The sequence below is a fragment of the Monodelphis domestica genome, chromosome 2, assembly GCF_027887165.1.
Source record: "Monodelphis domestica isolate mMonDom1 chromosome 2, mMonDom1.pri, whole genome shotgun sequence".
Classification (NCBI taxonomy): domain Eukaryota; kingdom Metazoa; phylum Chordata; class Mammalia; order Didelphimorphia; family Didelphidae; genus Monodelphis; species Monodelphis domestica.
The window spans coordinates 172393131-172404338 of NC_077228.1; the positions used below are offsets into that span (position 1 = coordinate 172393131).

The 11208-nt window shown below is 40.5% G+C and overlaps 1 protein-coding gene across 5 annotated transcripts in view; it reads left to right on the plus strand.

Moving 5' to 3' along the window:
* ADAR (adenosine deaminase RNA specific) overlaps nucleotides 1–10930 on the plus strand; it is a 28852-nt gene extending 17922 nt beyond the window's left edge. For 3 of the 5 annotated variants that reach the window (XM_056816329.1, XM_056816331.1, XM_007481998.3), the window contains exons 9-15: nucleotides 2823–2916; nucleotides 4347–4466; nucleotides 5363–5496; nucleotides 6103–6285; nucleotides 6842–6954; nucleotides 7224–7351; nucleotides 7450–10930. In XM_056816329.1, the coding sequence (XP_056672307.1) occupies nucleotides 2823–2916; nucleotides 4347–4466; nucleotides 5363–5496; nucleotides 6103–6285; nucleotides 6842–6954; nucleotides 7224–7351; nucleotides 7450–7690 (1013 nt within the window). In that variant the 3' untranslated portion in view covers nucleotides 7691–10930. The remainder of the gene's footprint in view (nucleotides 1–2822; nucleotides 2917–4346; nucleotides 4467–5362; nucleotides 5497–6102; nucleotides 6286–6841; nucleotides 6955–7223; nucleotides 7352–7449) is intronic. The other 2 variants (XM_056816330.1, XM_056816332.1) reach the window with 1 other exon arrangement.
* Nucleotides 10931–11208: the final 278 nt, after the last annotated feature.

An 11208-nucleotide genomic window follows, 5' to 3' on the forward strand; every position in this document is an offset into this window, starting at 1 on the left:
GAGAGTCTACTACCACAGTGACCAGCTAGAGCCACTTCAGCTTTCAGCAACATCCTCTTAGAGTTTCATCCTCTAGCTGGAAGTGGGCAGCAGGAAGGCCACCCACCCACCCACTCCCCCAAAATTAAAAAAAAAAAAATAGTCCATGAAATAATTACTGGGATAAAGAAGAAATTAGAAAAATAGGAACATAGTATTTAAAAGACAGAAGATAATATTGATACCACTTAAAATCTAAAGATTATAGCGGAAGCCAGTCTTAAAGGTGAATTTATAACATTGGGTGTTTAACAATAAAAAGAAACTAGTTGAATTACATCTGTACCTGAAGACATTACAAAAGGAATCAAATAATAGGCCAAAGAAAAGTAGAGAAAGAACAGTACTAAAAATCAAAGTAGACGGTAAAGAAAATATTTAGTAAATTAAACCAATAACTAATTTCTCTAAAAGACCAATAAATTGACAAACCATTAGCAACTTTTGAATCAAGAGGAGAGAAAATAAGTCACTGAAATTAGAAGTGATAAAAGAGTGATCACAAATAGAAAAGAAATATAAAATATTGATATATTGCAGCAATACATGCTAATTTAAGAATCTATTATCCATTAACAAAATTAATATAATTTCAGGGAAAGAAAGAAATAAGCTCTTTAAACACTAATTATAATAATACCCTGGCCTCTTATTCCAGAGGGGTTCATCATTTACTTTTCTATCTTTGAGAAACACATAATTTCTAGACTTATGTAGACTTTAAAATTTGAAAAAAGTGATAAGCTATCTAATTCTATTTATGAAATAGACATAAATAACTTTAATCATAAAATCCTAGTAAAGATATTTTTAAGTCTTTAGAAAGATAGTCTTATTAACAAAAAATAACACAAAATATTAGCAGAATTTTAGCACATTAAAAAATCATTCAGGGGCACGTGGGTAGCTCAGTGGATTTGGAGCCAGGTCTTAAAGATGGGAGGTCCTAGATTCAAATCTGGCCTCAGACACTTCCTAGTTGTGTTACCCTGGGCAAGTCACTTAGCCCCCATTGCCTAGCCCTTACCACTCTTCTGCCTTGGAACCAATGCACAGTATTGATTCTAAGATGGATGGTAAGTGTTTTAAAAAGAAAGAAAGAAATTCACCCTGACAGTGGATTTTTTTCAGAGTGGAAGGATGCCACAATATTAGGGAGGGGAGAATAATGTAAAACATTAAGGAAGAAAAACACAAAATCATATGATTGTAGCAATAAACTCAGAAAAGATCTTTAATATAGATTACAGTATCCATTGTTAGAAATATTAAAAAGAATAGTCATGAAAAATTTTTTTATTCAACACAGTAAAGTGCTAGTAGGCACAATAAGACCAGGAAACTAAATTAGAGGGATTAACATAGGTAATTAAGAAGTTAAAGTATTTAATTTTTTTTGAAACTGGTATAACTATTGAAACAAGGTGTATATTAAAGTTGCAGGGCATGAGAAATCCATAAAATTGACTCATATTCTTACATTTACCAATAAAAATTAATAAAAGAAACTTCTACTTAAGAAAAGAACAAAATAAATATCTGAGAATTAATTTACCAAGACACATAAGACCTAAAGAGCATGTTAAAATTGTGTTAACCAATAAAGGAAAATTAAATAATTGTAGAGTGCAGTTCAGTGTTTATAGATGGATCATACCAACATAGAAATTGCCATCATTTTACAAAATTTAATCACAAATGCAGTGCTGTATTGAATATAGTACTGAAGAGTTTCTTTATAGAACTAGATACAATCTCAATGAAATTTTGGTGCAAAAGCAAACAGGAATATTAGAGGTTGCTTATAGGAGTGGGAGAGTGGTATCAAAAGAAATTTAGACTTGTCTTCCTGGACTTAAAAATGGTATAAAACAATATTCTGCAAAAACTAGAAAAATAAACCAACGGCACAAACCAGCCTACAAATAGAATCAAATAATAGATATTTGATAAGCCTAGGAAAATTAAAAACTTGCTAGTAAAAAGATTCATTGCTTAATGTTTTAGAGAGAAGTGAGTATCAATTTTAATCTATATCATATAATAAATTACAGCCAGTTATTGTTGAGTCATTTTTCCATTCACGTCCAAATCTTCATGACCCTTTTGGGATTTTGACAAAGTGGTTTGCCATTTCCTTCCCCAGCTCATTTTATAGGCGAGGACACTGAAGCAAACAAAATAAAGTGATTGGCCTCAGGTCATATATCTTGAGTCAGACCAGATTTGAACTTGGGAAGATAAGTCTTCTGACTTCAGACCCAGCACTCTATCTACTGTGCCACCTAGCTGCCCCCTATTTGAATTGCTGCCAGACCATAGGCATTTTTTTTTAACGCATACATGTGCATAGGCAGACATGACTTTCTAAGAAAATGGAATGATATTTATCAGTTATGAAGGATATAAAATTAAATAGATGAAATTGTTAGGGACAGGAGAAATGAATTCACTTGCATAAAAATGTTCTGCAAAACACAATAGTTTGGGATAAGATTAGCTATTATGGATGGTTTGCACATTGAAATTCGTTTTTAAGTTTCAGCATTATGAATATATGTTTAGTCAATTTTTCTCAAAGGAGGAAAGAACTAATTGGGCATTAGAGAACCTGCGTCTGAATCCTGCTCCTCTTCAAACTTTGCCACCAGTAGGCCCTTGGAGACATTATCTCATCTCAGACCTCACGATAAAGTGAAGGTTTGAATTAGATGGTCTCTGATGTTCAGGTTTTAAATCTCTGCCTCTTTGAATTTCACTTTTGGATTTTCCTTCAACCATAGGGAATCGGTGTGTAAAAGGAGAAGAGTTGAGTCTAAAAGGGGAGACAGTCAATGACTGCCATGCAGAAATCATCTCCCGGAGGGGCTTTATCAGGTGAGTGCCAGAGAAGTGAAACGCCTCACAAGCGATTGGCCCTTTGCTATTTTGCCCTTCCTCCTGTGACCCAGACAGTGGCAAGTCGATTAAAGGAAAAAGCACCAGTTCCCAGAATGTTCTTGTTCCTTTGATGTCAGTTCAGCAGGCCTGTGTCAGCACATGCCAGCACTGTGTGAGATGAGACAGCCCAGGAGAATCTGTGGGTATGGGGCATTGGCCTGACCACTCACTTGGTGAAGTCCTGATTGTTTTTGGTTTTGGGTGTTTTTTTAAAACCCGTAATTACCTTCTGTCTTATAATCTATACTGAGTCTCAGTTCTAAGGCAAAAGAGTGGCAGGAGCTAGGCAATGGGGGTTAAGTGACTTGCCCATGGTCACAGAGCTAGGAAGTATCTGGAGATCTGATTTAAACCCAAGCAGGACCTAACTGAACTCCCATCTCCAGATGTGGCTCTATCCACTGAGCCATCTAGCAGCCCCACAATCAAGATTGGTTTTTCAAAATTGCTTTTTTCCCTCCTTCCATTAATATCTGTTATAAGGAATGGCACAGAAGAATGGGGAGCAGGGTATAAAATAAATACCATTAAATGTTCATAAATTGTTTTTTGGTTGGATTTGTTGTTTTTTTTTAACAGTATAGCCCCTACTCTTGAGAAGCTTATAATCTAAAAGTGGGGAAGGGAGAAGGATGAAATACAGCACATGCACATGTTTGAAGCAAGGTAGAATGTGATGGGATAAAGGAGAGATCACTGAGCTCCCTCTCTGTTGCACCATATGTCTGTTTCTCATCTTCTTTAAAGTCTGACAATATTGCTTTGAGCTTTTGGTTTTTGAAACTAGTTTGAATAGAAGCCTGTTATAGCCTTTTGTAGCCCCCATCTGTTTGAATTGATCTTGAGGATTTCAGCCTGAAGAACCCCCAGACTGTGTTTCTAAATACTCTGGCCTCTTAACCTTCCTAGCCACCTTCATTGATTTTTTTAGTATTTGGGGACATGGGATTGAGTCAGACTCAGCTCCTCTTGTGGGGAATGATAAAAAGCCCAGCCAATGTCTGCTACCTTTTCCCTTTCATTGAATGATTAGGGAGCACAACTCTGGGAACAGCAATGTGTTTTGGTGGTTTTAGAGAAGATTTTTCTTTTCAGCCCCTAAAAGAGTGAGCATCTCCAGTGTCCAAGCCAAAATGAGCAAAGGTCTTTGCCTCATTTTACCACATTTTGTAAACTCTGGTTTAAAGTGGTTTCTGTCCATTGCCTCCTGAGCTTTCTAAAGTTATTTGCATGGCTGGAGAACAAACTGAAAAGTTTGGGGCATGTAGATGCTTCCTTGTGTATCCTAGACAAATCAGGTGGAAGCTAAAGGAAAAGGCACCTGGCCCTGGAGTGGACTCTCCCTTTAACTTCCTTTTCTTTTCTAGGTTTCTCTACCATGAGTTAATGAAATATAGTCCCATCTCTTGGAAAGAGAGTATATTTGAGCTTGCCCATGGAAATAAGCTACAAGTAAAAAAGAATGTGACTTTCCACCTTTATATCAGGTTGGTATAGGCTACCCTTGGTCATTCATTTAGGAAGCACTGGATAAAGTTAGCTATTATTATTCATCTGAGTTTGCCTTGTCCTTAGAGAAGAAGGCTTACCAACATGAGAGGCACAATCACGGTGATACAGCAACATGAATTCATAGCTCACCTTCAGCCCTTGCTAGTTTTAGGATTCAGGACAAGACACCGAGCCTCAGTTTCCTCCTCTCAACAATGAAAATAATAACTCCCACCTCCCAGTGACATTGTGTAAAGGGCTTTCTGAGCCTTAAAGTGCTGCCCCAATGTTTGCTGTCAATAGTCAGATGCCTGTGTCAGTTACTCCACACATCAAGATTTTCTTAGTAATAGAGAATCTATGTATCAGACACATAGATGGATCCCCACACTCAAGTCATCCATGTGTTTAGGGCACCCCTGTGGTTACACATTTGTACTCTCACACAACCCATCCCAAAATCAGTGATTCCAAGGTGCATTTCTGGTTCCTGTGGTTCTGGGATTCTCATACTCTTGCAGATTTCTCTACAATTAGGGGAGAGCATTTTGAGCCTGCCCATGGAATTAAGCTACAAATTTTTTAAAAGGTGACTTTTATGTTCCTATATTGGATTTGGCAAAGATAGTGATAATAAGAAATTGCTTGCATTAAAGCCCTTTACATATTATCACATTTGATCCACATCATTCCGTGCAAAAAGCAGGTCAGGTTTTAAGTGATTTACCCAGGATCACCTAGCTAGTAAGTGGCAGGACAAGGGCACAGGTCCAGGTCTTCTGACTCTAAATCTAAGTATTCTCACTGACCCCCAGCTATCTTGTCCCCCTAAGAAACTAAGAAGGTGCCTCAGCCCTGAGTAAGTCTAGCAGAACCCCTCTCTGTATTTCAGTACTGCCCCTTGTGGAGATGGAGCTCTCTTTGACAAAACCTGCAGTGATCCTCCAGAGGGCTATGTGGACACACAGCACCAGCCGCTCTTTGAAAACCCTAAACAAGGCAAACTTCGCACCAAGGTAGAAAATGGTGAGTCACAGACACTCCTCTTTCCCCTCAAGTTCAGTCCTTCAGGCATTACAGATAACAAGAGGAAATCATTATCAAAGACCTTTTAAATCCCTTCACTCTGTGTGACAGTTTTTGCCATCTGAGAACTTAAAATCTGAGAAAACAGTGCTCACAAATGGAAACTGAATATACTATAGGCAGCCAGAGAAGCAGCCTTGTTCATTTAAGTAAACTGGTTCACGTTTTCTTGGAGCAAAGGGAGAAAGGAATGGGGGGGAAATACATAAATAAGAATGGATAGTGGTAGAGGAGTAATGTTGAGAGATCTGAGTCAGGACAAGGAGGGAAGGCATAAAGAAAACTGGGTGTGGTGGCACTGACTCACAGAATCTTAAAGTTGGAAGAAACTTCAGAATGGTTCAATTTCAGTGGTTTTGAGAATGGCCCTAAGCAAAGTCAAGTCTCTTGGCTTGGTGGTCAGAAGCATGATGGGCCTCATCTCTCATACTCTGCTCTTTGGGAACTTAGAGTTTAAAAGGACATAAATACCATTCATGGGGTGGGTAGGGCTGTATCAGTGGGACTGAAATGGTTGCCTTTAGATTTTTCTCTCATCTTTAACAGGAGAAGGTACAATTCCAGTGGAGTCAAGTGACATCCTGCCAACGTGGGATGGTATTCAGCATGGAGAAAGACTGCGCACGATGTCCTGCAGTGATAAGATTCTTCGTTGGAACGTGCTTGGCCTGCAGGGGGCAATGCTCTCCCATTTCTTGCAGCCTATTTATCTCAGCTCAGTCACTCTTGGTGAGGGACTTGGCTTGGGATTTGGGGTTGGTGTGAGCTGGTAGTGCCCAGGCCCCAGCAGATAGCATTCTGCATTGTCTAGCATTAGTGGGAGGCCTCCCATTTACAGAGGGTGCTTTACTCATTGGCCCTTTAATTGATTCTGTGTGCCCTTTCTGATGCTGTAAGAAAGTCATTTTGAACTTTTAAAGCAGCTGGGCAGTGGGCCCACATAAAGCCATGCCCTCCCACATTCCTCCAAGATAAGTTAAAGAAATCGTTGTAGTTAGAAACACAATGTCAGTGTCTCTTTATACTCCAGAGTCTTTAACTCTGCAGTTCTTTGTGGTGGGTAATATTTTATTAACCCAAGCTTGTGCTAGGGAATCTGCAACAACAAGGCAGCTGGGCCCTTTGCAAGAAAGTGCCCTCCTGCCTAGGTGTGTCTGTTTTAGGCTCTGGCTCCCACCTGCCTATTAAGACTGGCCAGAGCAGAAACCTGTTTGCTAGCATTTAATAAATATTTGATTAGTCAGTTTCTTGATCCATATGTGTTCCTATTTTCCTTGTTATTTAGGTTACTTGTACAGCCAAGGGCATCTGACACGGGCAATCTGCTGCCGTATGTTCAAAGAGGAAAGTGCATTCCGAGAAGGACTAAAGCCTCCATACACTGTCAACCATCCAAAGGTGCTATTACTTTTACCTCCCTTTAAAACAGCCCTGTGAGTAATGAAAATCAACTATCTTTGAGGGAGTTAGGAGGAAATGCCTTATCCTCGTGGACCTTTCCACCTTCCTTGGGGCAAAATGACATGGAATTTATTCCTGAAAACAGGTTAAGTTCCTTAGCTTAACTGATTCCTAGTCTATGAGATCATTTCCTCTTTCCCTGAACCTCAAAGATCCCTGGGACTTCTGCATCCACTTTTGACCTATTCCCCCCTGGATTTCCACAGGTGGGCAGGGTCAGTATATACGATTCCACAAGGCAGACTGGGAAAACCAAGGAGTCCAGTGTCAACTGGTGTGTGAGCGACAGAACTGAAATTGAGGTCCTGGACGGCACCAAAGGCAAAGTGGATGGGTAAGGGTTTGTCCTGGGGGAAGTGAGGAAAAGTGTCCTCTTAAGCCTACAGCTGACCCTTTCAGGCCCTAATAAGCAAAATATTCCTGTTTTTGTAGACCAAGACTCGATGTGTCACGTCTCTCCAAGAGGAGCATGTTCAGCCTGTTTCAGCAGCTATGCGCCCATCAGAACCGCAAGGACCTACTGAGGCTCGTTTCCTACAATGAGGCCAAGGAAGCTGCCCGGGACTACCAGGTGGCCAAGCACTACTTCATAAAAGGTCTGAAGGACATGGGTTTCGGCAGCTGGATCAGCAAACCTCTGGAGGAAAAGAACTTTTCCCTCTGTGATGCATAGTGTGCTCAGTCAGCTGTTGTTTTGGGGAGTTTCAGGGTTTGGGGTGGGAGGTGGGTGGTAGCACTCTTTTATGTTGGTGTTTTGTTTTGTTTTGAATGGACCCAGGATTGCTAATTTTTAGGGCTTTGGGGTCCCATTTGTTCCTCCTTCTTTGGGGCTGTCTCAGGTTGGTTTGGCATGGGCTAGGCTTTGCCACTACCTGGATTCTCAAAGAAGAAGCAGAAACTTATGGGGGAGAGAAAAGCTCTTCTATCTCTAATAAGCAAAAGCAATCATTGGGCAAATGCAAGCCGTTCCCTGACTCAAGCTTTTTCCTTTGCTACAATTCACTTCTTGAGGTCTTGATTAAGTTCCAGTCAACTCTTTGTGATTCAGAGACTACTCTGATTTGTGGATCATCCCAGGTCCTTTGGCTTCTCCACCTTCCCTTCTTTCCTCCTCCTTGTAACCATCTGGCTACTCCACATTTCCCCCAAAGGAGGGTGACCATAGTGGTGAGTATCAGGTATTGGGCAAGATCATTGCAAAGAGAAGAAAGGCTGGAGTGACAGTCAACTTGGTTATCCATGCCAGTAAAGGAAAGCATTAGTATCATCAAAATCTCAGCCAAACTACTCAGAAAACCCAGTATTCATGTATCCTACACAGTTGAGAGGTAGGTGGACAGATCTTTGTGGAAAGTGTGATCCTAACCTACCTTGTGGCAATAATGGGAGTGATAAAGGAAACTCTTCCAGGGGTTTCTCAATATAGTAGAGGTAAAAGTGCCACTGGAGAGGATATCCAAATCCCAGCTATTGTTAAACCCTATAACTAATAATTGCTTTCCATAGTAATTTCCCTACTAAAGGTAAGAGGACCTTTATCCCAAAACAGCTGAGTAGGACAATCACTGACTCAGGATCCCAAAGATGAAGTATAACCACCCCAGCCTAAATCTTTGATCAGATTATCATTAGAGAAGAATATCACAGTTGCTCTGCAGAGGGGGTCAGACCAGTCGGCAGTTCAGTCAAGTCCTGTGTCTCTGACGTTGACTTGTTTTGACAAAAATGGGGGGAGGTTAAAATATGTGATTGCGATTCATTTTTTTACCACAAGAAACCAAGAATTGTCATTGAAGTTTAAAATTAGTACCCTATTCCTCTAATTATATTAGGAGTAGCTCCATGTGGTTCTGATCATTTCCCCTACTTATTGGAGAGAAAGTAGACATTATAGGCAAAAAGCAAGCCTTCCCTAAATTGCTGACATAATAACTGAGCTAGAGGCTTAGACCAATTGTCACCTTGGTCTGAGAAACCATTGGCTCCACCTCCATCACCTTAATTCTCAAAGAGCTTGGGGTAAAGGTTAGCTAGATATCTCAGGGAGAATAGCAGAAACTTTTTACCCTTAAGATCTGTCTTTTCTCTAGCTCTCCCTAGAATAGTATGGACCTAGATATACATGTTAGCTTGCCAAGACATACCCTTTCTCATCCTTCAAGCAATCCACTGGTCCAGCACTCTGTTCTTACCTGTACACCTCCAAATATATAAACATACACACATTCATCTATATAGCTACATATTTGTGTGTGTGTGTGTACATACATACACACACGCATTTGCTATGTAGTTATTACAGACTATCTTCTTTAATTAGAAATTGCCTAAGGGAAGTGAGGCAAGCCAGGATATCATGACATGATGAATAATTTTGCAGCATACAAAAATGTCCTAAGGAACTTGTTGGAGAGTACTTCCCATCTACTAAGAAGGAAAAAGCCACTTGACCTCTGCCTCAGATGAACTTTCCATTCCTTTGATCATAGATTGGATGAAGTTTATAATATCCTGGTACCTGCCCCCAGGGCCAATGAGATCTTGTGGCTGCTGTGGTTAGGAACCTTCTAAAAAGAAGTTCTGTCATCCCAAGCATTATCATCTCTTCTTCCTTCATTATATTTCATTACTAGTTGATGGGGTTGGAGTATTTTATCTCCACCTGCTTTGGTTGGACATTAGAAATCTGCAAAATACTGTGTGGGCTCTAGCCCCTGTCATAGAGGATGGTGAGCATTATTTTTATGAGAAGGTTGCAATGCATCAAACATACCTCCCAAGCTCCTTTCCAACCTCCATCCTTCACTAATGATGCTATAGGAAGACTGAGCAAGGGAAGTATGTTTGAGCTTGTGATAATGTCTCCTTCCTGCTCCAGAGACACACAGACACACACACAGACACAGACACACACACAAACCCCTCCCTCCTCTCCCTTTCTCTCTCCCTCTCCCTCTCTATCTCCCTTTCCCTCTCCCTCCTCTCTCCTCTCTCCTCTCTCTTCTTTCTCTCACTTACTTTGCTGCTGAGCAGTGGAGAAGGGGGAGATGGAATTTTCCAAGGATGATACCTTTTTGTGATATTTCCTCTTGGATCTTTTTCTTTTTTACCAAGTCCTTTATCAGAATCCTCCTCACCCTCCCCTCAAAAAAAGGAGGGGGAAATGGTGTGGTTGATAAATCTGAAGAGTTGCAATTGTATATCCCTTAGAGAAATCATTTAGTATAAATTATCTCCACCTATACCGATACCCCTTTTGACCCTGAAGGGACTTAGTGTTAGGGGTGGGGGAGGGGGGAGGGAGGGGCTTTTGGCAATAGCTCTTGAGAGCAGAACAGAGAAGCAAATGTAAATGTGAGAAAATTGACTGCAATGTTCTCATTTTATAATTCTGCCTTTAAGTATCCCTAGATATCAATGATTGAAGATACATTCCTCATAAGAAATAAAAGAAACTTTCGGTATTGTTAAGACAACCTTAATTCCACAGCTCATTTGGTGAGTTAAAAGTGTGGAGAGGGAACCCTAAGACCTGGGATTTTTTTTTTCAAATGCTGAGGAGCTGATGGCAAACCCATTCTGAAGGAAAAGAGAGAGCTTGAGCATCTGGTTGACGGTAGGAGGCATTTCCAAGGGGCCACTTAAACAAAGGGAAGCTACTTTAGCACTCAAGATGGGGCTGGAGTTGCTAATGGGAATGTCCAGACAACCCATCCACCTCTGCACCTTCCCCTGCCCCAGTCACAGCTTTCTCTATCAGTGCCCTCCATTTACACCTCTTCCTCCACAGGGCCTTGGTCTACATTTTTTCCAGGTCGGAGCATATTGTGCAATTAGACTCAACTTTGACTGTTTGTTTTGATGGAATTGGACTTTGGCCATTTGCTTTTTAATACATTGATAATACCTTGAATGTGTCTCTTTCCTTTCACGGAGCATCCACTATTTCTGGTGGGACCTGTTATTTCTTGATCCTTTGACATCATGAAGTTGCTTGTGGGACATGTAAGTGTGTGCTCTAAAAAACAATCAGTATTGCATCAACCTATATGGAAGCTGGGTAAGATTAAAAAGCCAGATAATCTTCCTCATTGTGATCCATTCCATGTGTGGGAAGGAGAAAGGAGCAAGAAAGTCTTTTCTCTCTCCATTTCATAGTGTTTAAGTTGCAGGGTGAGGATAAGGCTATCA